The following is a 23,184-nucleotide window of genomic DNA, read 5'->3' as shown; positions in this document are numbered from 1 at the left end:
AGTACAGCAGCAAGTTCTACCAATCATATAGTCTTAAAGTGCCCTCATGTGGCTAATATCAGGAATTACACTCTTATTACAAAACTGCTTCATAACTGTACTTCATGGCTTTGTAATACACTGCCTTACACGACAAGCTTTCATTACAGAATGTTTTGTAGCATTTGTATGATTCTTTTTGCTAACTCTGTTGCATAATATTAAAAGCAACTGTGTTACTGTTATATGGAATCTGACAGTTTGAGCATGGTAAAGAATCATATTTGGAATGAAAGTGATAAAATTACATAGTATGATCTAAGCCATGAACCACTAATGTAAGTCACTAGCAACTTGCAAATAATGCTCCTGTAAAGATACTTTCACATTTATTACAAAGCAGCAAAGCCAAACTTTGAAATTTAAAGCATGTTTTTTCAAAGAAACAGAAAACCAAATGAAATTAACAAATTATCATTTTAACCCATATTTTACCCAATATTTTACGGGGTTTGTGCTTTCAAGCACAAAAGCAAGCAAAAATTTGTAGGTGTTAAAATTTTAACTTTAGGGGTTTAAATTTTAAACACGTCACGAACTTCTATCAGGACATAGTAGTTCAAATAGCAGCCAATTATAAACTCCATGAACTTATTTCCTATAAAGATTTGCTCAAAATACATAGATGCAGGCTAGTGCATGGCTGCTGACAGGGATTTGTATCTTTAGAGAACAACAGAGAGAGATGTGAACTCTATACCCAAACAAATCAGGACCCAAAAAAAATACAACGTAAGATAAGAGCAAACACTTCTCATTTTCCTAATATCAAAAAACATTCCCCCTCCCCCTCCAAAGACACATTAAAACCCCAAAATAAAAATGGGGTAACACCTCTAAAGAAGCAAAAGGCTTAAAAATTTTCAGTTTTCTGATAATCAGATAATAATACAAGAAAAAAAGAGACTGGGCTTTACAACCCGTGTGAACTGGAATCTTGGAAAGCCAATCTAAGTCATGCAGAAATTAACAGCAGAGTATTCCACAGATCTGCTTTATCAGTGTTTCTGATGGAAACAAATCTAATGAATGGCTATCACAAGACTCCATTTACTCCACAACACTGCAAGCCTGGTTGAGTATTAAAAAGTATATAATCTGACAGCTTGTATAAACAACACCTTTCATAGCAGTGAAAAACTCCTTCAGAATGAAAGGAAAGGTAAATATGAAAGGCAAGAAATGTTATTTCTTCTTTCTTATATTGGGTACATTCAAAAATGGAAGGTTCAAACAGAATGGCAATAAGCTGGATGTAGCACAGCAACAACAATCCTAGAATAAGTCCTGCTGAGATAGATATATTGACATAAAAGAAAGTGGACAGAACAGACTTGGTGATTAGCTAGAGGAAAGTGCTTAGAGATTCTGGAAATCAATTAAGAGGTATTCATAGTATTTGCAAAATATGCTACCGGATGAATCATCACAGAACACAAGTATCTATGTAAGCTAAAGCAGCCATCATCATAAAAGCAATATTCATAGCAGAGACCAAAATTATTTAATAACTAAATTAGTATTTCCTTACTTATTTTTCAGTAGCTGCATGGAACACGAAACAACTCTGAGCATTAAAGTTTGTCAACGCCACCACTCATTGCAAAGGGCAGAGTAAGTACAAATAAAATAACACACCTTTTAGAGTTACAATACATAAACAGATACAAACCACATGAAATTTACAGTTAATTAAAACAGCTTGAACAGATGAAGCACATCACAGCAATACCTACCGCTTCAGTATGTATTGGGTGCACTGCAAAGAGCAAGGATGCAACCACGCTGCTCCTGTTGTCCAGAAAAAGCTTACAGACCTTGAGGAAGACTACACAAACCACCACATGAAAGACCAGATTTAGGAAGTGGTAAGAAACTGCATTTAACTCACTGAACAAGTAGTTTAAGCGAAATGTAAGAACTGTGAGGGGACGATAAGATTTATGACTCCTCTCCTAAAAGAAAATAAATCAATCCATCAGTCACCACCAAGTTATAAAAGGACTTTTACTCTAAAGCATCTTTCTAAACATCTATGCATACATGATTTCCCCCCTCTATTCTCAGGCATCTACCTTCAAAATAAAGACTCGGACACCAGTAATACTAAAAAAATTTCAAAAAAAATCTAGTGAATAACATAAAAACTTGATTTAAAATTAAAGTTGTTAAACAGGTAAGTTAATTCTGACTATTTTTCCTAGTTCCACATAGTTTTAATGTGTTATTCAAGTACCTTAATTACTCTGCCATTTCATGTTTTAGACCAATATTTTATAAAATAAAAATTTGGTGCACTGAGCTAAATGTATTACCTACATATTTTCAATATATCTACCAGTCTGTTGCCAGTTACTCCATGCATAAACACTTTTAAAAACTATACTTAACACCATCTTCCTGTACCAAAATGCATTTGTCAACCCACAGCCTGTTGATTTTTTGCTGGATATGTCCACAAAACAGAGGAAGAAAATGTAAGAAAAAAAATGAGGGCAGCAGAGAGGGATTGCAGGGAACCAAACTGCACGTATGTACAGGCAAGAACACAAGATAGGAAAAAGTACTTTAAAAGCCATGAACAATAAAATTAATCTGACTTCATTTAGTTAAAATTAACCTGACTTTCAGTTGGTTTTAAGCGCAAAATCAATACTGAATGAGACGGCATTCTCCTGCTCCACATGGTTAGGGGTTTTTTTTGAGTAAAAACACGTTGAAAAATACTACTTGAAATTTTACTGGGATGAGTTTCAGAACCCACTTACTCTCAATGACTACAGGACTAGATGCCATCTGAAAAAGAGTCTGGAAGCTTTCACTACAGGGTTATATGAAAACTATGTATCGAATCGTATTTGTAGAGCTAGCAGTTAGTATCTCACAATGAACTAACCCCATATGTTATGGACATAAGAAAAGAGAAGACTACAAGGCGGAATGCCTTGTTATTCAAAACACCTATGACTGTTAGAGGATTTTTATTAATTTGCTCAGCAATGGCACCACGTGTAACCTTCTAAACTATATGTAAATCCTTTATCCGTTGCCATTTAAAGATGTTTATCAAGAACTTTAAGGCCAGTGCAGTTTTTCAGATAAAAACATAGCCACTCTACGTGGGCTACAAACCAAAACCTCCAAATTCACTTAAACATACTTACACAAATAAACTTAATGTATTCAATACCCATTCACTAAGTTCTTGCTTTGTTGCTTAAGAGTGTCATCTTTCCTTCCAGATTGCAATTAAAAATAAATACCCTCGTATGTCAATGTCTAGCTTTTGCAGGAGGAGAAAGGAAAACGGTCAGTTGTCCAATTTCGATATTGGAATTAGGTAACACATAGCATCTTGAAGCATCATATATGACTTCATTTTCTTACAAGTTCTTTTATTGAACAAAGGGAAACAGTATAAGTAACATTTGTTCCTGATCTCATAGTACAAGACACTAACATCACCAAATTCCATCTGAAACACACTATTCTGTTAAAACCACATTAGGGAAAGAAGTGTAAAAACTCTCTGCAAGGTTTTTTTTCCATTTTCTAAATTCCTCAAAGTGTTTCACAAACAGTTTACCTCAGACATTGGAGTGCCCCAGAAGTCATTCTGAAATAGATTTTTTAACGGAGTAGAAGGATGCAAATCTTTATTGTCCAAAATTGCTGAAACATCATCAAAAACGAAGCCACAAAAGAGACTGTTCCAGTAGCAGGCTGCCACCACACCAACTATTAGTGCTGCTTCCTTCAGCCTTACATCAGCCATCTTCTCTAAGAGTTTTCATGGACAAAAGCTGAAATATATGGACAGAAACTTGAGCAGTTTTACTGATTAAAAACTAAACTTAATAAATAAAGTCAAATTAGGATATCCAATATTTTAGAAGTTAATGATACTACATATCCAAAAAATCAGTAACACTAACTAAATACATTCCAGAATTTAGTGTTTAGAGGAAATGCTCTCATTAGAAAGTCTCACCCCTAAAAAGTCCTCACACGAGCTGGATACACTGCTATAGTTCACCTTTTACTACAAAAAGAAGATTGATTGTTAAGTTGTGATGTAGTTTTTAGCACACAGCTATGCAATTCAAGTTAATGTTGCAAACCGGAGAACTATGAAAATTAAGTTCTCTAGAGTTGTGAGTAAATTAACATACTGGTGCACAATACTAAGTTATCAAAAAGACAGTGTGTTAATTATTCATGTTTCTTAGGCTTAAAGGTGTTTCTCAAAATATTTCAAAAGCAATTAAAAAAAATTTCATACATTCTGAAGAACAAACTTGAAGGAAACTTGAAGAACTTCATAAATATAGGTGTTCAAGAATGGGCAAAGAAGGACATTAGTAATAATAAAAAGTCAAACTTACCATTGAAGCTCACACTTTGCTCACTGGCATTCTTCATAGAAGTTCATGAAAAAGTCATTTTTTTCCTCAACTCTGCCAATTGCTCCTGTGTCACTGAATGTTCATGAGAGTCCTGTCTAAAGAAAAATAGCATGCAAAAAAGACACTACAAATGAACTTTATCTTACATTATTTTCTCTCATCTCGCATAAACTTCCTAAGCCCTAGAAATTATTAAACAGCAGTTTTACGATTATTTAAAAAAATACTACATGAGTGACCTGATCAAAAGGTAAAATTACTATGTATTGGGTTGTTTGAAACCACTGTTCTACCTTGGAAGAAAAGAAGGTCAAAGGCATTCTTTTTGACCACTGGTTGATACAGCATGGATTACTGGCAATTGTTGGGACCAAAGATACTGAAAAGCTACAGGCAGTTGAACACTGACTTAGTTTTGAGAAAAGCAGAGATGACTGAACAAAAATATATACCATTTCCCCACAAACTACAGAGAGGTAACATCTGTAAGGACACAGAACAGCAAATATTAGCTGGATAATGTGGATCCATAAATACATAAAAACATCAGCCTTCTGTCTATCAGGGTTCACACATTAAAGCTGATTAGTTATCTGAAAGCTATAGTCTGTTTTATTATCTTAAGCCCTGAAACGCTGGTGAGTTGGGTGGGGTTTTTTTTGTTGGTTTGTTGAGGTTTGTTAATTGTGTTCAGATTTAAGCATACTATCCTCTAAAAATAGGCTACAGTGATCTCTCACACAGATAGGTAATCTCGGTTGTGGTTTGTAGCCCGGCCCTGAGAGCACAACAATCACCTTATCACAACTAGTGATAAGGCAGCAGTGGTACAGGAAGGAATACAAGTGCAACAAGATGCAGGTGCAGTTAAACTAAAAACCAGGACAAAGATCATTTAAAAGGAATCAAACCAATACACTCAGCGTTACTCACATAATGGCAGTGAAGGTTGTTTTTTTCTTTTGAAGTACTTGGAGCACTGGCTATTGGTGTTACTTCAACTAAGAAAGAGTCTGTTTTCAAAGCTGCCACCGCCTTTGTAATAAAAAAAAGGAAAAAACCAAACAACGTTAAATGTTAAAGGATACTGCTACATCTTTTTGCCAGGCTGAATCAGAGTACTCTAAACCACTAAGCCAAGATTAAGTTTGAATGCATTTATGGTCTTCTTGGCAGCCAGAGAAATCTTATTTAAAGAAAACAAAGCATACTGCAGGAATACATGAAAAGACAGCCCACTTTCAAACTTCAACTCCCCCACACCAAAGAATATGGAGAAGCTGCTTCTGTTTCTCACCTTGCTAGAAACAGAGTTCAAAACTCCTTGTTTTAAACAGCTTCTGAACAGTGCACTTCCTACTTCTTGAAGTTTACTAGTTCTACTGAAACGCAGAGACATCTGAAAAGGACTTACAACAAACATGGAATGATTTTCCAACACACAACCCTAAGTTTTTTTAAACATCATGTTCCAAAAATTAGTGGACAAGATAATATTGCCATGCATAACCAACTGTAAGGTTTATTTAAATTCACCCTTTAAGAAAAAGCATCAGAAGATGAGTAGGTTTTTGAGGACTTGAGACTTCTTCATTAACAATACAGGTTTACCGTATTGGTTGAAGCAGCAAGCCCTTGCAGATACTGCTTTGCGTATCAAAGAGTAACTCTGAGGTGATTATTTAACACCCTATTTCACAAACAGCTACTGCTACCCAACTAGGAAAAAAAAAGGATAGATTCCTAAGTATAGGCTCCTATCAAAAGGAAAAGCTTAACCAACCTTAATTGCTAGCTCCTCAACTACTTTTTGTAGCTTTTTACTTTTCCCTACACAGAATATATGTCAAGACAGCCTCTTTACTTATCCCTTAATCCTACGCAATTCTGATGCTTTCACAAGCCTTTCTTTTTGCTCTGAATTTCTAGTATTTCTTCCACGCAGAACCCTACTTTTACATCACTACTGACCATGCTGTTCCCTGACAGAGCTACATTTACCTACATGCCAACTGTAGGGAAAATACTGTTCTCATTTGAAAGAAAGTGAACTCTTGGGCATAAAGAAATGAAGATTTTAGCTACATCCATAGTCAGGTTTAAGTGACAATCAGAGAAACCTGTTTGAGAACTCCAGAAAAAATTCACCTTTAACATCACAATTTTTTAATTTACAATTCACCTTCTTTACATGCACATTTCAATCAAAGATATGATTGCAAATACATTTCAAGACAAGTATTTCAGCTACAGCCACTCCAGGCAACTCTGAACAGCTTACTAAATTTACTGTAAGGAATGAACACATGCAACAAAATGCATTGGTCTGATTTTAGCAGCAAGTCACACAACACGCTGCTTGAACTGTACCAAGCTTGGTAGCTTCAAACGTATCACACCGTATTCCTCTCAAATTTTTGTTGTGTGCAAAAGCACTAGAAGGTCTTGGAAACAGCCGGGCATAACGGAAATCCTACAACCCCCCCATTTTCCAGCAATCTGCTTCCAAGGCAAGCACAAAGAGAAAAGTGGGAAATGCAAGGCCACGTACTATCTGTAGATCGCACAAAACTGTAGCACAGATACTTCTACTTCTGACTTGCATTCCGGCATTCTAAGGTCTTATTTTCCTGAAATATTCTGTAAAGATACATAAAGTTAGGAAAGTTACTTTTTCCACCTGGTCTGATTACACGGTAGTTTAATGTTCTTGCTGAATTAAAGCATAAATATGGAAAAGATGTTTTTACAGTCCTTTATGTTTGCATAATACAGCAGACTTTGAGGAAGGCCCACCATCAGAACAACTACTTCCTATCTGCTACTACAGCTGGGTCCACCACCAAACTCAAGCTTCAAACCTCGAACGATCAATGTGTTGAGAATGCAAGAATAAAACAGAGGGAGGCTTATAAAAGCTCATATGTAATTGGTAAGCCAAGCAAAAGTATGTCTGCCATTAAATGCAGTGGAAAACAGTAATTGCTATTTGGCAGCCATCACTCTTTTCACACCAATTAATTCGTTATCAGTTTAATGTTGGAAAGTAAGCAACCATATAAGGCTGCAAGGCTGAGAACCTCATAGATCACAGATGTGCAAAAGGGTGCTGAAGCCTTGGTACGACTGGGCTCCTCAAGTGAGTGGATATATTCCCCTTCTTGCCCAATAGACATTTTGAAACTTGCTATCAACCCAAGTCCAAGTATGGACATGCAAATGTTAGTATTTCACCACTCCCAGTGATAGATGTAGTGATAAAAACATGTAAAACAACACCTAACAACTAGTCCATTAACACAGGCTTGCTTTAATGGAGAACGACATCACTGACTGCTCCAATACATGTAAACAGACTGACTGTCCCTCAAATTATTTTTTCATCTCATCTACTTGCTACTTTCACGGCTTGGAAGACTGCCCATCAGATACCTTAACCACCCCTTGTGCTGTATGACTGACAGTTCAATCAATTATGGTACAGCCACAGAGCCCCCATTTGGCTGGATGAAATCAGGATAAGCCCATACTGTATTACCAAGATTTCTGTTGGATGTTTTAATTTATAGCAATATCTGACCACGTCTGATGTTGTTATACAGCTGAAAACAATAAGCAGCAAGACGAGCCTTGTGAGACAGAAACTGCACAATCGTGAGAGACAACTGTGGAAAAACAGAATTCACAAGCACTGCAAAACACCTTATTGTTAGCCTAATTTTCTCAAGCTGTTGGGCTCAGAAATCTGCATTTTGCACTGTACTGTTTTCATGTGTGTACAGAGACATTAAGTGGAAAGTACGGACAAGAATCAGAGCTCTCAAGGAAGCTCGGCTTGTAACGCATGTAGTTTTCCTCTTCCAACTTCTTGAGAACCCTATACCAGTTCATTCAGTCTTCTTCAAGAATTACAGAGAAGAGTAAGACGTAACAAAATCAAACACAGACCTCCCCAAAACAACCTACTTTTAGAAAAACAGGAAAACAAGATATTTCTCCACAATCACCACCAAACCCATGACACTACAGACAGTTTAGCACCACATACTGCAAAATACAGTAGTCTGCACAAAAAATTAAACCCAAATAAAAAAAATGCATAATGATGTTCTAAGAGTATCCTCAGTTGAAAGATCTGGGAGTGTGGAAGCCGTTTTCTGCCCATATGAATTTAGTAAAAATTAGGAAGTTATGTATTTAGGCAGCAATACAGCTGCAATCCCTAAATATGCAATGGCTATTTAGCCTCCGTAATTAGCTATTACCAATAAACATGCTGTCACCTTATATCAGTAACAGGCCCTTGGAGCAGCAAACATATTTGTGTTGGCTAGACATATGTTACTACCTAACTTTGGAAAATTAAACATACATTTAAAATTTTTCTTCTATGGGTAATGGCACTTTTACACCCTGAAAGGCGTTAATAACTTCTGTTCCGATCAATCCTATTTCAAAGAAAACGCTCTATGCAAGCCACTTACTTCTTCTTTAGAAAAGACATCAGTAGTGGCAGTAATAGAGAATTTAAGGACCATGGCACTTCTGTATGGGGAAAAGGTTGTACAATCCACCTAATCCTGCTCAGGATTTCCACAGAAACTGACAGGAACAAATGTGACCATTAAAATTCATCTCAAACAGATGTCACAACGGCAAAGTTTCAACCGGTCCCAGCTTCTGTATGAAAGCTCTTACTGCTCCTGAAAATACTCAGCATAATTGACATATTATTGATATTTGCAGCTTATCGTGCAGTCAATATTTTGAAAGCCAGTTCAAGCTGTCAGAAAACTTCTTTAAAATTTCACCTTATCCACTGCTCGTTAACAGAACATCAGTTATTACAATCTAAAGATTGGGTTTTTTTTTTAAAATCTCATATTTGGAGAATATTTCCATTCACACTTTATTAAGTATTCATAGATATTAAAAATACACCTGACACTTTTCATTCATACCAAGATGTTAGCATTTTCAACCATAATCAAGCTGCAACTGTTCTCTGGAGATGATGATGTAAGCGTAAGTAAGGCAACAGTCTGTAACTCCACAGAGTCACTTTGGTAAACAGGGCTTTGTGTGTGCATGTGATGCATAAATATTATGTAAATCTCAAGGAACTTAATTTTGTGTTATATTAATTAGGCTGCTGGAAACAAAAAACAGGCAGTTTGCATATGGATCAGGCAGTTTCTTGAAAAGCTTTGAAAACAAACTAATGAGCATTTATACACATACCTAATCATAAAATGTAGGCTTCCCACTCTCCTGTTTGGAGTTCTAAAGCCAGTGAAGAGACAGACATACACAAAGGAGCTGCCAAAAAATAGCCGTGCATCTCATTTACTCTGGAGACATATACTTTGATAACCAGTGAAGTTCTGAACTGTTTAAAATGCATTTACAGTTCACAAAGAAAACTGTCAAATTATCAAAGGTGAGTGAAAACAAAGAACTGTTAAAACCACTCCTAGATTTATTTTTAAACAGGTGAATAAGAAGTTCATCTAAAAGCTGGTGGCTGAACTGATGAATATCAGCAGAGATAGATACAATGGGTTACCAAACCTAGTAGCACAGTTACTTAAAAATGGCATTTTAATCCAGCTTTTGAGGCTCTGCTAATGTTCTAATTTGTCTTTCCTAATTGCTACCCTTGCTGAATTTTTATTTTTGGTTAAATTGAATATTTTTTCTGCTGACTTCATACTAGTGTTTAATGACAGAAATAGAAAGGGACAACAGAAACAAAACTATGATCTAACTTAGCCTTTAAGTTTACCTTCTCTTAAAAATGTTATTCCAAGGTACAACTCCAGTATGAAACAACTTAGATGCACAGCTGAGATTTAAGTGATTAGGCTTGAATCTTATATAGAAGAAGGCAAGCAGTATTTGGGAAGATGGGAGGAAGAATATAAAACGTGCCTAGATTCCCCTTTCATCTTGCTGAGATCCTAGAGCAGAATAAATATAACAAGTTTTATTGTGGCAACTTTCCTCTGCAAATACTACAGGATCAAGAGGAATGCGACTAATCTGAAGAACTCTTCATTCCCCAGCATGGCAATGGCCCCCAGCCTTCTCTTCATACAGTTCTGAAAGATCAACTAGATGAGGAATGGCAGCTCTGACATGGAGTCAGAACACACATTGCAGACCAGAGGAAAGATTTCCCAGGGCAAAGACTGTGAAGAACTTGCTGGCAACCAAGCAGCTGAACTAACACTCGGTACATTTTAGGGTACTCTGGTACAACCAAGGATCAAAACATAAAACAATTCAAAAACGGATGAGATGAAGATACTGGTTTAGCTTCAATTTGTTCAATGCAACTGGCGCAACAGTCAAAATACAAAGCACATAGGTACGGTTTGTATTTTATAGCTTAAAATGATTAACAGGATCTCACACTTCAAAGTCAAACCTTTAGCAGGGGGGTGTGGTTTTTTTTTATTTTTTGATACATTCAAACAGTAAGAAAAGAATACTACATAACTACATAAAATGTGATTTGTTTCCTCATAGGATACTGATGCAAAAATAGTGTCTCAAAAATAATGCTGATCAACACTCAGTGTTCTAGAAATACAGCAGCAGAAACTGCATGCTTGTTAACTGCAAAAAATAAATGAACAAAAGCTACATGGGTGGCATTAGCTGAAAAGACAGCCTTTACACTTTGCTATGCATGTCCTTATTTAGTATGCTTGATCTGTATACGACTTCTTGCGGTATTTTTAATAACATTCCATTAGGTCTTTCATATTGTAGTTTTTGTATCAGGTCTTTGAAATGGCATACTGTTATCAAAACTGTGGTTTAACATGGATGCCTGACTCTTCTACCAGGGTAGGTCAAGCTGTGTATTACAGAGCTAAAATGTCCTTTGGGTCCAGAACTACAAGCATGTATTCCCACTAAAAGAAGATCCACTTACACAAAGTTTGTCACGCAATTAGATGTGACACAGAACAAAAGAAAAACTAATTCACTTGCTTCAAACCATTCTGTATTTTAAACTTTTTCTAATTTTGCCTAAGGTTAATATTTCCATTCTTTTCACTCTTTTTTTCACTTTTGGAAGTTTTCATGCCCACCTCAAAATTCCTTTTAGCTCTGCTTCAATCTTCTTTACTAGCTGCACTACACAATTATAACCTAGATGTGGTTTCACTGCCAATATATATAATGGTGTATTTTCTGTTGATTCTGTAACAGAGCAACACTCAGAAAATGCTGGAGAACATTAAATAAAGCACATTAAATAGCTATACTGGCCTTAAACGCTTGTAAACCAATGAAGAGGATTTTAAAAAGAGAGTTCCTATTCAGAAGCATCCTAACATCAATGGATTATGCTATTTTCTGTATCACAGGGGGATAAATTTTCTGAAAGCTCATCTTGTAGCAAGGCAGCATTATTCTCTCTGGATGACCTGCTCTGCCTATAAAAGTTCCTCCTGCTAAGAAAACATTGTTTTACACTAAAGCATAATGAAATTTATTTTTAGTAACATTTCCCATTCATGAAATGTAATCCGGTCTCTTCCCCTTCCCTAACTAAACAGTTTGCTTTTTTTTTACTCAATACAGAGCTCTAATTAACCAATCTCTGTCTGAGGTATAAAAGTCTTTACTTTCAGTCAAGAACTACGAGTTGTGCCATGACTGGAACAAGTTATGTAACTATAAGGAGTGCCAGGCGTCTTGCCAGCTGTCATTAAATATCAACAATAATCAAGAGATAGCAAAGAAAAAGAAAACAAAAAGTCCAAAGATGACATTATGATCACCTTTCTCTTCCCATTAAGAAAAAAACCCTAAATCCTCTTCAGCTCTCCACATCTGTTGAGTGAATACAGAGAATCATAGAACTGCCTAGGTTGGAAGGGATCTTCCAGATCATCGAGTCCAGCCATCAACCTAACACTGACAAAACCACCACTAAACCATGTCGCTAAGCTCTATGTTTACCCGTCTTTTAAATACGACCAGGGATGGTGATGCCACCACTGCCCTGGGCAGCCTGTTCCAATGTTTGACAACCCTTTCAGTGCAGAAATCTTTCCTAATATCCAATTTAAACCTCCCCTGGCACAACTTGAGGCCATTTCCACTTGTCCTATCACTTGTTACTTGGGAGAAGAGACCAACCCCCCCTCAAACGGATGCTGTTTTTCCTTTTTTTATATATTTTAAAAGATGTGTTTGCACCCATGTAGCTAGAACACAGGATCCCAAACTTTCTGGGCCATTAGACTACTACCAATACTCAGAATTCCTCGCCGGTCACTACTACTCCATGGATCCGAGTTTACAGACATCATCTCTCCCTGTACTGCTCTGCAAGCCGCCTTCTGTCCGCGACCATTGCACGCTCGCAGGTACAGCACACGCCGCGCCCGGGCAGACCGTCGTGCGGCAACGAGCGCGCTGCCCGCGGCCCTGGGGCCAGGCAGGAAAGGTAAGGCCGGGCGGAGGGGGCCGGGCAAGCGGCCGCCGGCAGCAAGCCCGACAGAAGGGAGCGGGCCGCTGCCCCGCTCGGGCGGCGCGGAGGCGCGGCCAGGGGCCGAGGCCGCTCCGCAGACACGAAGGGGCTCACGGCTGAGGCCCGGCCGGTGGAGCGAGGCCCATCCGGCGCCGCGGGGAACTACCGCGGAGCAACAGCTACCCCACACCCAGCCCTCCCGCCCCCTGAATCCCGTCTGCGGGGGGCACAGCCCGCCACTGCCCGCCCTACCTGAGGCCGCGGGGGAAGCGGCCTCACTGCTACCGGCACCGCCGCCCACAGATCGCTCCACCGCCGCCAGAGACAGCGCAGGCGCCCAGCACCCCCACCACCCTCCGACCGGCAAAGGCTGTCGGGAAACCGGCCGCCTCCCAGGGACGGCGGAGCCCGAGGCGTGTCGGGAGCTGTGGTTCCCGGAGGAGGCGCGGGGCAGGCTGGGGCGGACAGTCCGGCGCCGGCCCGTTGCCCCGGTGAAGCCATTCGCCCGAGCGGGGTCGCGCCCTGCCCAGCCCAGCCCGTCTCCCCCCGCCGTGTGGCCGTGCTGTACCTCGGGCTTGGGAGTGCCCGGCTGGCACCGGAGGGCCTGTCGTGCCGCCAGAGCGTTGTCTTTCCCCGCGCCTAAGGAGTATCCGGCCCCCTCCCGCCCCGGGAGCGGAGCCGGCGGGAGAGTTTGATGGCGTCGCCTAGCACCGGCCTCCGCCGTCCTCGGGGAGCGGTGAGGCCGAGCGGCGGGGGATGCTGTGAGGAAGGGGGCCCAGATCGCCGCGCTCTGCGCGCCCCGGCAGCCGGGCCGGGGGCGGCGGTGGCCGGGCGGGGCCGGGGGGCCCGGGCTGGAGCGTCCGGGTGCTGGCGTCGTGGCGCTGCCGTGCCCGGACGCGGTTACGGGCCGCTGTGCCCGGCCTCCACTGATGCCTCGGTTGATGAAAGTGGGCGCAAAATAAGGCAAATTGTTAATTCAGCAGAGTCGGATGAAATGCAGGCAAAATTGTCTCAGTAGCATGCTGGAGGGATTGCCGTCTGACACCGTATCATTCCCGGGGCTGGGAGACACAGATTGGAAAACAGAACCCTGCACAAGATTCCATTTTGGCTGTGGCTTTGTGGTTAAGATCTAGTGCTCTGTAGAGCCAGGAGATGAGGGCTAGTCTGGGTAACGTAATTTGAAAATCAGAAGTAGCTTAAGCTGTGTTAGTCATGGTAAACTAGTACGGAGTTATCAGAGCACATCTGCCATGTGACGATGCTGCTTCTTGGTAATCCAGTCTTGCTCAAGTAGATGCAACTTTGTGCTACACATTGTGCACACTGTTATGGAAAAAGAACAGCTATTTCTCCTGGTGCTTAATTTCACCGTGAGGATAAGGTATCTGCAGGGTAGCTCAGCTGCCTCTTTGCGTAGGCAGCACAGGACAATAATGCTGTGTTGGAGCGGGTCCACAGGAGGGACACGGAGATGATCAGAGGGCTGGAGCACCTCTCCAATGAGGACAGGCTGAGAGAGCTGGCGTTGTTCAGCCTGGAGAAGACAAGGCTCCGGGGAGACCTTACAGCAGCATTTCAATACCTAAAGGGGGCCTACAGGAAAGATGGGGAGGGACTCTCTATCAGGGAAGGTAGTGATAGGACAAAGTGTAATGGTTTTAAACAGGAAGAGGGTAGATTTAGGTTAGGTATTAGGAATAAATTTTTTACTGTCAGGGTGGTGAGACAGTGGAACAGGTTGCCCAGAGAAGTTGTGGATGCCCCATCCCTGGAAGTGTTCAAGGCCAGGCTGGATGGGACTTTGAGCAGCCTGGTCTAGTGGGAGGTGTCCCTGCCCGTGGCAGGGGGGGTTGGAACTAGATGATTTTTAAGGTCCTTTCCAACTCTAACCATTCTATGATTCTGGTAGTACTTGAACATGACCACCAGAAGTCCTTTCCTATCAGCCCTTGCTGAACGTTGTAACATCTGACCATTTTATTTATGTTTGATTCCCTAAGTCAAGAAAATCTCTTCGTGACTAATGTCAAATATACATCTATTTCACACTTTTTGTAGAGCCATGGTTTCAGTGTCTCACCACACAAATCATCTGACAACTAAGAGGACAGCTTCTAGTTGAGGGGAAGGGATGAGCTAAATTTTATGATGAAAACCTCTTCAGTTAAATAAGTTCTCTCTTATTGTCCTTAAGTATGTACATACTGTGGAACATACTGTATGCTTAGGTTGTGCCCCCCACACCTTACTATAGCTCGTCTCCTAACAAGTTGAATCATTTTGATCATGTACAGATATCTCTCCTTTTGGATACAATTTTAAGACTGATACTTTCTTAAGACATTATTGAAAAAGTTAAGAAAAAATATTTGAAAGATGGGAAGTAGGAAAAGATTGACAGTAGTAAGGTTGTGTACTTGTTTTCAGAATAGTTTTGATTGTTGGGCCTTTCATACCTACAATTCTTACATCTCCTTGTTTAAGAAAAAAATCAGTATGTTTAAAAAAACCCAACCCTTAGACAAGTATGTTGATGAAATCAAGTAGTATTCAATTAACTGAAGAAGTAAGAGTGCTGAGATCAGTAAGTGTTTTCTCATGTTTTCCTTTGCCATCTATAACAATGCAGAAAAGCAAAAACGTGTATATGATGTCATCCTTACAAAGTCATGGATTATATGGAATGCATGTTTTCTAAAACACTGAAGAAATGGTAAATATAGGGGAGCTCTCAAGTAGTTTACTTATTCAAAAAAGATGAGGAAAGGTTTCAAAGTCTTGCAGCTCTTCTTTCAGACGGCTTAGCCATATTTTTTGGGAAAGTACTACCAGTTCAGCCTTTCATTAAGGAAGGAAGTTTCAGTTGTTGAGTTTTTAAACTGCTCGATGATGAACAGGATGCGTGATGGAACACATCTCAAAATATCACGCTCAGCATAGAGCATTGTTTATTATTTCTGTAAAACATATATCCCTGCTGTTATTAATTTTTTGAATAAGGATTAATTTAATATTGTAGTTAGTTTTATTTCTTTCTAAATTTTCTTAACCATTTATACCATATTAATAATTTAGGGCAATATGTAGATTTCAAGATGTTCTGTTTTAAACTTGGCAGGACCTAATTTTTGAAATATTGATAACAAAGGCTAGAGACAGCCCCAGAGAATAGACTAATCCAATACTTCTAATCTCTTCTGCCTTTTTCAGATACTGCATTGACTTTTCAGCTGTATGAGAAGTCACTGTGGCCCACAGCAACCAGTAGGTAAGCATTAGAACAAATCTTTGCACAACTTTCTGATTAGATTTTTGTAAGTTTCCAGGTTGTTTACTGTCTTAATTCAAGTATTCAAATCAAAAGGAAAGGATATTTAATACAAGAGTTTAATATCTTAGAAATTAATGTCAAGAAACGGATTCTCATAGTATCAAACTAAAGCAGGTGTTGGTTGTGTTTTAAATATTAGAAATAATGGGTTTGTGACTATAAGGAGATATTTACCCTGCAAGGGCTGGTTCAAAGGGCAACTTAAAAATACCGCATTGAGAGGTGGGGAGGGTATTAAAGTTAAAATAGAGGTCTCACACGTGTCCTAATCTTCACTGTTAGTGTCTCAAATTCCTTGAGTATGCATGATCTAATTTTTAGCTTAGGGAAAAAATGGTTTTACTATAGTCTCCTTGTTTGCAGTAGACCAAAACATGAATGCAATGTTAGATCAGTGTTACAAAATTGATACAGTTATTAGAATCATCTTGTGTGATTCAGTGGCCAGCCTCCTTTAAATCATTTAACATAGAATTGACTGGCATTGGTAATGTCTGGTAATTGTTATTTTAATTTTTGTTCCAGGAGAAATTATAAATTCAATATGGCACCCATTTTAGATTGGAAGAAGCTTATGAAAGTTGATCCAGATGCTCTGCCTCGTCAAGAGGAACTAGCTGACAGATTGCTGGAGACCATGTCCAAGGTACTCAAGGGAAAAGCAGAACATAAAGGATTTGTTATGCATTCTTCCTGAACTGTGTCTGGTCCTTCACACAGATAAATTATTTATTTTGTGGATTTCATTGATATTTGTGTAAAAACACTGTTGGCATCTTTCCTTAGGTCGATGGGAAGGATTTAAAAACTGAAACTCCGGAACAACTGATACACCTCTTTAAAATTACTCAGTCATTAATGAAGGTTTGTATCAATCCTTTCTACAATTCTGCAGATGCATTTATTTATTTTTTGTTTAAATGAAAGCATCATTGCTCCCTTTTTTTTTCTTTTCTTTTTTTTTTTTTTTTTCTTTTCCTGCATTGAACACACTGGTTACTCCTAAGAACATTTATATGCTAAATGTATGCTTACACCAGAATATCTGCTTGTAGCTGTTGGGATTACAGCATGTAGCAGTGGGAAGTAAAGGGAATAGGACTAACATAGCTATATAGTTAAGGAACCTTAGTTTTACAGATAGAGAATGCAAACAAATATCTCAAAAATTGGTTAGATGTTGTAAGTTATTGGTAAGGATTTTAACTTTAATAGAAGGTTTTGTGGTAGATTGATGGGTTAGAGTAAATAAAAACATCACCAGGAATGAAGAAACACTGCCATTCTAAAACTGATCCCATAAATCTGTCATACTTTCCTGTATTTACTCATAAATGTACTGAAAGCGAGCAATAACAGCAGCATTAGAAAGCAAGAAATAACAGCAACAATTTCAACAATTTGAACTTCTTAATTGTCAGCATGGGGAAGAACGGGAGTGGTTTCATTTGTTTAAAGAGAGAAAATCAATGTTCTTCTGTAAATGTTTTCGTCACTTGAAACATGAGGTTTATGGAACAAACTTTTAATTTACAGAAGTAGTAAATATTTCTTCTTTGTTTACTATGCTATTTTTTCCAGATGAAAGCTCAAGAGGTAGAGCTGGCACTAGAAGAAGTTGAAAAAGCTGGGGAAGAGCAAGCCAAATGTGGTAAGCAAGCCTTTTTATGCTATTTTGGGGGGTTTTTCTTAAGTTTAGGGAACTGAATAAAATACCAACTGCTCTGAATTCAATTGCTTCAGTGAAGCCATATATTTAAAGACTAAGGTTAACCATTGTTGGTTTATGTACTTTTTACCTTGTTGGGTAATTCACTGTATCTGGTCTATTTTAACAGAAAATCAATTTAAAACAAAGGTGATGAAACTTCAAAATGAATTAGAGGTATGTTTTAAAATTTTGTTAGTTAATAGAGTGCTGTTTGGTGGCGTCCTTTAAATGCGTTTTTTTAGACTAGTATTTTACCCTAGTGAAGAGATGTAATAGCCTTACATTTTAGATAATACTTTTTATTGTCTTTTGAATATTCACCAGCCTCAGGGTTGCAAAGATCTGTACATACAGTGAATTTTTTTTACTTGAATAAATCCCATTTATTTTTAGAGATTTCTGGTTTTTGTTGAAAGAAGCTAGTGAGCCCTTCCTGTTGCTTTTCCTGAACAATAGGAATGTTAGTCTTAGCATCTGATTTTTTTTTTTTTTAGTTCTTTCTATTTTGAAGAACTGTACTATATTTGTAATGTTATTTTAATGCTCTTAAGATGGCACAAAGATCTGCTGGTGGTCGCGATACTCGTTTTTTGCGTGATGAGATCCACCAACTGGAAAAACAATTGGAACAAAAAGAGAGACAGTTAACAGATATAGAAAAAGAATTGGAAAAAGAGAAGAAAGTGAACGAACAGGTAAGAACAACTTCCGTTTGACATCTCTAAAATCGGTTCTGGCACATTTTTTTAAAAGTTAATGTTCTGAAAAGAGCCTCTGAAATCAAAACAAAAAAACATTGATGAAATAGGACCACTGTGCATTCGTTTTCTGTTTTGTTTCTAGAGTTCTTTGTTTTCATAGTTTGTGGTGTTAGTGATACATATAACAGTTTTCCGTCTTGTTCTAGCTTGCTCTTCGAAATGAAGATGCAGAAAATGAAAACATCAAATTAAGGAGAGAGGTTAGTAAAGAATTATTTCTGAGTTACTGTATTTTGAACTTTATAAATATATTATTAGCTTTCTGTATTTATAGTCTTTGGTGTGGCATGATGTTTAATTCTGTTTGTCGTGATTCGATCCCAGCTGGAAGCTAGAACCGCACAGCTGCTCTCTCACTCTCCCCAGTTGCAACGGGGGAGAGAATCAGAAGAGTAATAGTGAGGAAACACTCGTGGGTTGACATAAAGACAGCTTAATAGGTAGACCAAAAGCCATGCACACAGGCAAAGCAGAAGAGCAATTAACCCTTCCCGTCGGCCGGGAGGTGTTCAGCCTTCTCCAGGAAAGCAGTGCTCCGTTACGTGTAATGGTTACTTGGGAAGACAAATACCATCACTCCAGATGTCCCCCCCAGCTTTATATGCTGAGCATGATGTCACATGGCATGGAATGTCCCTTTGGTTAGCTGGAATCAGCTGTCCTGGCTGTGGCTCCTCCCAACTTCTTGTGCACTCGCAGCCTTCACTGGCAGGGCGTTGTAAGGAGCAGAAAAGGCTTAGCAACACCTAAAAACATCAGTGTTATACCAACACTACACCAGCTGCTAGTAAGAAAGTTAACTCTGTCCCAACTGAAACCATGACATTCTCCACACTTTATTCCACATTTTTGAATTACATCCTCATTAACCACCCCCCCCTTCCCATTCTTTGATATTATACACAGATAACATTTCTTTAGTCAATTGACCACCCCTATGAAATGTCTATGAATATCCATAAATGTCCATAAAATGTCCATTAAGTTCATCCCATCCATGACCCTGGTCTCCATCTGCCACGGCGATCACCCAGGACAGGAGAGATGGTGTATTACATGGAGTTACTGGGCATCAAAACCAGATGAGGTTGGGTCACTGCTGCACTTGCACTGCTTCTTGTAAGGCTCCATTGGTTCAGGTGGTTCCAATGAAACTTAGTCAACTGAAGTCAGGAGGTGTCTACATTTGAATTTACATAGTCCTACTGGGCATTATTTTTGTCTGGACTTTGTGTTTTGAATTTTTAGTATTTTTCTTAAATACTATTGACAATTAAATTTGGTGGATATTAGACGGGATTTGGTTTATGCTTGCTGCTTTTGCTAAGATTGTCTCATTTGTCAAAATAAAATTATAAAAAGTCAAAATATAACAGTAAACACAAAGATAGAGTTAACGTTCTATATTACTAGAATTTTTTTAATCATTCTCTTAAAATATTTTTTCTGGCTATTTTTAGAAAAAAATGCATGTTTTATAGCATTTAATATCTGTAATCTTGGCCTCTAAGAGAATAAAATAGGGGAGAAAACTTGAGAATCATTCCTCAAAGTGCCCTTTTATGTATGTGTATGTATGTATGTACATGCGTGCACAGATTTATAGAAAACTCTATTTCATTTTTCTTTATCTTGATTCCTATTTTGTCTTCCTAAAGCAAAGATAATTTCTAATATTTTTCATGCTTTGTTCTCTTGATCTTGTTCTCTCCTTTTTAATCCGAAGAAAAAACGCATAAAGAAAAAGGTGAGGCTTCTAAGTTTTTTAAAAGCAGACTGTAGGAATTTGTATGGGTTTTGACTGTCTTAGCTCTTTGTGTTAGCTTGCTAGAAAAGCAACAACTTCGTCTTCAACTCTTCAAAATAGATTTATGTTTGATTTCCTTTCTGTGCAGAATGAACAATTGCGTCAGGATGTAGTTGACTATCAGAGGCAAATAGATTCTCAAAAAGAAACAATTTTATTACGAAGAGGAGAGGATTCTGATTACAGATCACAGTTGTCCAGAAAGAACTTTGAGCTTGTCCAGTATTTGGATGAAATTCAGGTAAAATTTATGCATGCTATTGAGTCTTTATTAGACTGGTACTGACAATAGTGTTTTTCACAAAGCTATGTCCATTTACAAATCAAGTCATGCGGAGTAGGGGAATTCGTAATGCAGTTGGGTTCTGTGATGCATATAGTCTGCATCTGTGAAGCTGGCAGAGGTAATGAAGTTACTGGCAATGGGAAATCTGTCTTTTATTTGCTGTTAGGATTTGTTGAAATTGATGATCTAGAGGTGAAACACTCTCTTCTGTGCTAATTTATACTTTCAAATCATACGATTAAGGTAGCTATCAATTACTGGTTATTCAGATATTAAGATGTGCACTTTTTAAAAGCAGCTTTTCTTTAATTTTGCAGAATTTGACTGAAACTAATGAGAAGTTAGACATTCAAAACCAAGAAATGAGGAAGAATCTTGAGGAATCGGTGCAAGAAATGGAGAAGATGACTGATGAATATAATAAAATGAAACGAATTGTGCAACAATCTGATATTATTATGGATCAGTTAAGAAAAGAGAAAGAACAGTACAAATTTCAAGTAAGTACTGACTTATTAAATGTAAATTTTTTTTTAGGTATATACTGTATTGTCCTATTTTAGCTTAAATTAAAAAACATTCAACATATAAAGTTAAAAAACACACGCTCTACGGAAATAACACTCTAAAAGTAGTGTGATCTTTAAATTTGATGGAAATTTTAAAACTTGATGGCAGTTAGCAAGATTTTTTTTGTACAAAATGTTAGTGATACTCTTCTGAAGAGTCATGATCTTCCCTTGCTGCTGTAATGCTAATCTGTTAAATTCAATGTGCTTGATGTAGTGTGTTTGTACATATACATTGGTTAACAAAACATTTTCGTGATATGCTGTTCATCCAAATGGCATTTCTAGGTTCAGGAGCTTTCAGACCAGCTGAAAGCAAAGAATGAGGAAGATGATCCACTCATGGCAGCTGTAAATGCAAAAGTTGAAGAATGGAAGGTACTTTTTAATGCTTTTAAAATTATTTTTAGGGATTATTTCAAGTGTTCTGATGGTATTTTATCTTCTTTTCAGAAAATCTTAGCTTCGAAAGATGATGAAATCCTAGAGTATCAGCAAATGTTGTTTAACTTGAAAGAGAAAATGAAAATGGCCCAACTTGATGTAGACAGAAACAGTATACTGGCTCTTCAGCAGGTACAGTCTACATGAGAAATTACACACGTAGAAATTACCATTCACTAAGTATGCTAGGGACCAAACAATTATTTAGTCTTTCATAGTTTGCAAATACCGAAATGTGTGTTACTTATGTTTCAGAATTATGAGACAGGTTGATTCATTCCACTACAAAGTTAGCTTAATAGACAATGGACAAAGGAAACTTCTCTTCCTGTATGTATGAACTGAGCTCTTGGTAGCTGGTTCTGTTACTTTCATATTTCTCTTTTCTAACTATTAGTAGAGTGATTGCTTTAATGTCTAAGCATCCATAATTTAATGTTTTTAAATTATAGCGTATTTTCTGTCCTCTAAATTTGTTGGTCACGGAAGAATCTCACCTAGTGGTCAATTTTCTGTGTTCCTTTGTCTCACCTCATGCCATGCTATGAAGTCTGTGGTTCAGCCCATGATAAAGCTAGCTGAATTTCTAAGTACCTCTCATATTTGTGCAAAATTACATAGTTCTTTATGATTGTGAATTTCCCCGCTTTCTTGAAAAACATAAAAAGAATGAATAAATAATGCAGCTCGTTAGGAACCCTGAAATACACATTATGGAAAGCAGACTGTATGATATCAGGATGATCTCCTGCCTTCCTTCAAGATTTTGAGTGAATGTGTCATGACATTTGTGTTGTATGTTGGCCCCGTGTAGACTGAGCGGTATAGTGAGATATATTTATGCGGTCTTCCAAAAATAGGAACAGATAGGGTGTTTTTTTTCTCCTGAGAAGCTAAGTACAAATCACCCTCTGATGATCAGAAGAGGAAGGCAGCTGAAAGTAACTTTGATAAGCAGTTGTAGAGTCTGTTTTTAGCTGACTAGATGGCTGTAGAGGTTTCTTTTTTGGATGACCATCATTAGCGTGACATTTTGAACAGTTTTGTGGAAATAAGCATATTTTTAAAGCGGACAGTTAAATAAAATTTCTGCACTGTGTTTTACCTCAAATGGAGTGAGCTTGTTATGGTTCAGTGTATGTTTATATTCTGAAGGGTTATGTTTAGCTCCTTACAACTTTGCTAAGCTCTTTAGCTTTAGATTTGAAATGTGGTTATATTTGTCTTCTAAGAAAGCCTGAGCTTTTGTTTTTCATAACATTGGTGTACAGTAAGGTTGGCAACTCTTGAGATTTTTACATTATAATTACTTTCTGTAACTTTTTTCCAATCT

At 38.2% G+C, this 23,184-nt stretch overlaps 2 protein-coding genes across 8 annotated transcripts in view; one reads left to right on the top strand and one right to left on the bottom strand.

Annotated features, from left to right (window-relative positions):
* The window catches only part of TMTC3 (transmembrane O-mannosyltransferase targeting cadherins 3), a 33,528-nt gene extending 20,220 nt beyond the window's left edge, over positions 1-13,308 (bottom strand). The window contains exons 1-6 of one of the 4 annotated variants that reach the window (XM_074574638.1): positions 13,192-13,304; positions 5,743-5,854; positions 5,379-5,480; positions 4,425-4,540; positions 3,626-3,842; positions 1,776-1,994 (exon numbers count right to left, since the gene is read on the bottom strand). In XM_074574638.1, coding sequence (XP_074430739.1) covers positions 1,776-1,994; positions 3,626-3,814 — 408 coding nt within the window. In that variant the 5' untranslated portion in view covers positions 3,815-3,842; positions 4,425-4,540; positions 5,379-5,480; positions 5,743-5,854; positions 13,192-13,304. Of the gene's footprint in view, positions 1-1,775; positions 1,995-3,625; positions 3,843-4,424; positions 4,541-5,378; positions 5,481-5,742; positions 5,855-13,191 lie in introns of all 4 variants that reach the window. The other 3 variants (XM_074574656.1, XM_074574629.1, XM_074574646.1) reach the window with 3 other exon arrangements.
* Positions 13,309-13,326: 18 nt separating this feature from the next.
* CEP290 (centrosomal protein 290) overlaps positions 13,327-23,184 on the top strand; it is a 61,773-nt gene continuing 51,915 nt past the window's right edge. For 3 of the 4 annotated variants that reach the window (XM_074574594.1, XM_074574616.1, XM_074574584.1), the window contains exons 1-12: positions 13,327-13,675; positions 16,153-16,210; positions 16,799-16,919; positions 17,060-17,137; positions 17,855-17,924; positions 18,112-18,158; positions 18,536-18,679; positions 18,892-18,945; positions 20,641-20,793; positions 21,156-21,338; positions 21,696-21,785; positions 21,861-21,983. In XM_074574594.1, coding sequence (XP_074430695.1) covers positions 16,818-16,919; positions 17,060-17,137; positions 17,855-17,924; positions 18,112-18,158; positions 18,536-18,679; positions 18,892-18,945; positions 20,641-20,793; positions 21,156-21,338; positions 21,696-21,785; positions 21,861-21,983 — 1,044 coding nt within the window. In that variant the 5' untranslated portion in view covers positions 13,327-13,675; positions 16,153-16,210; positions 16,799-16,817. Of the gene's footprint in view, positions 13,676-16,152; positions 16,211-16,798; positions 16,920-17,059; positions 17,138-17,854; positions 17,925-18,111; positions 18,159-18,535; positions 18,680-18,891; positions 18,946-20,640; positions 20,794-21,155; positions 21,339-21,695; positions 21,786-21,860; positions 21,984-23,184 lie in introns of those variants that run through there. The other variant, XM_074574604.1, reaches the window with a different exon arrangement.

Source organism: Larus michahellis, chromosome 1 (genome assembly GCF_964199755.1).
Source record: "Larus michahellis chromosome 1, bLarMic1.1, whole genome shotgun sequence".
NCBI classification, from domain to species: domain Eukaryota; kingdom Metazoa; phylum Chordata; class Aves; order Charadriiformes; family Laridae; genus Larus; species Larus michahellis.
This window is presented reverse-complemented; position numbering and strand designations above follow the sequence as displayed.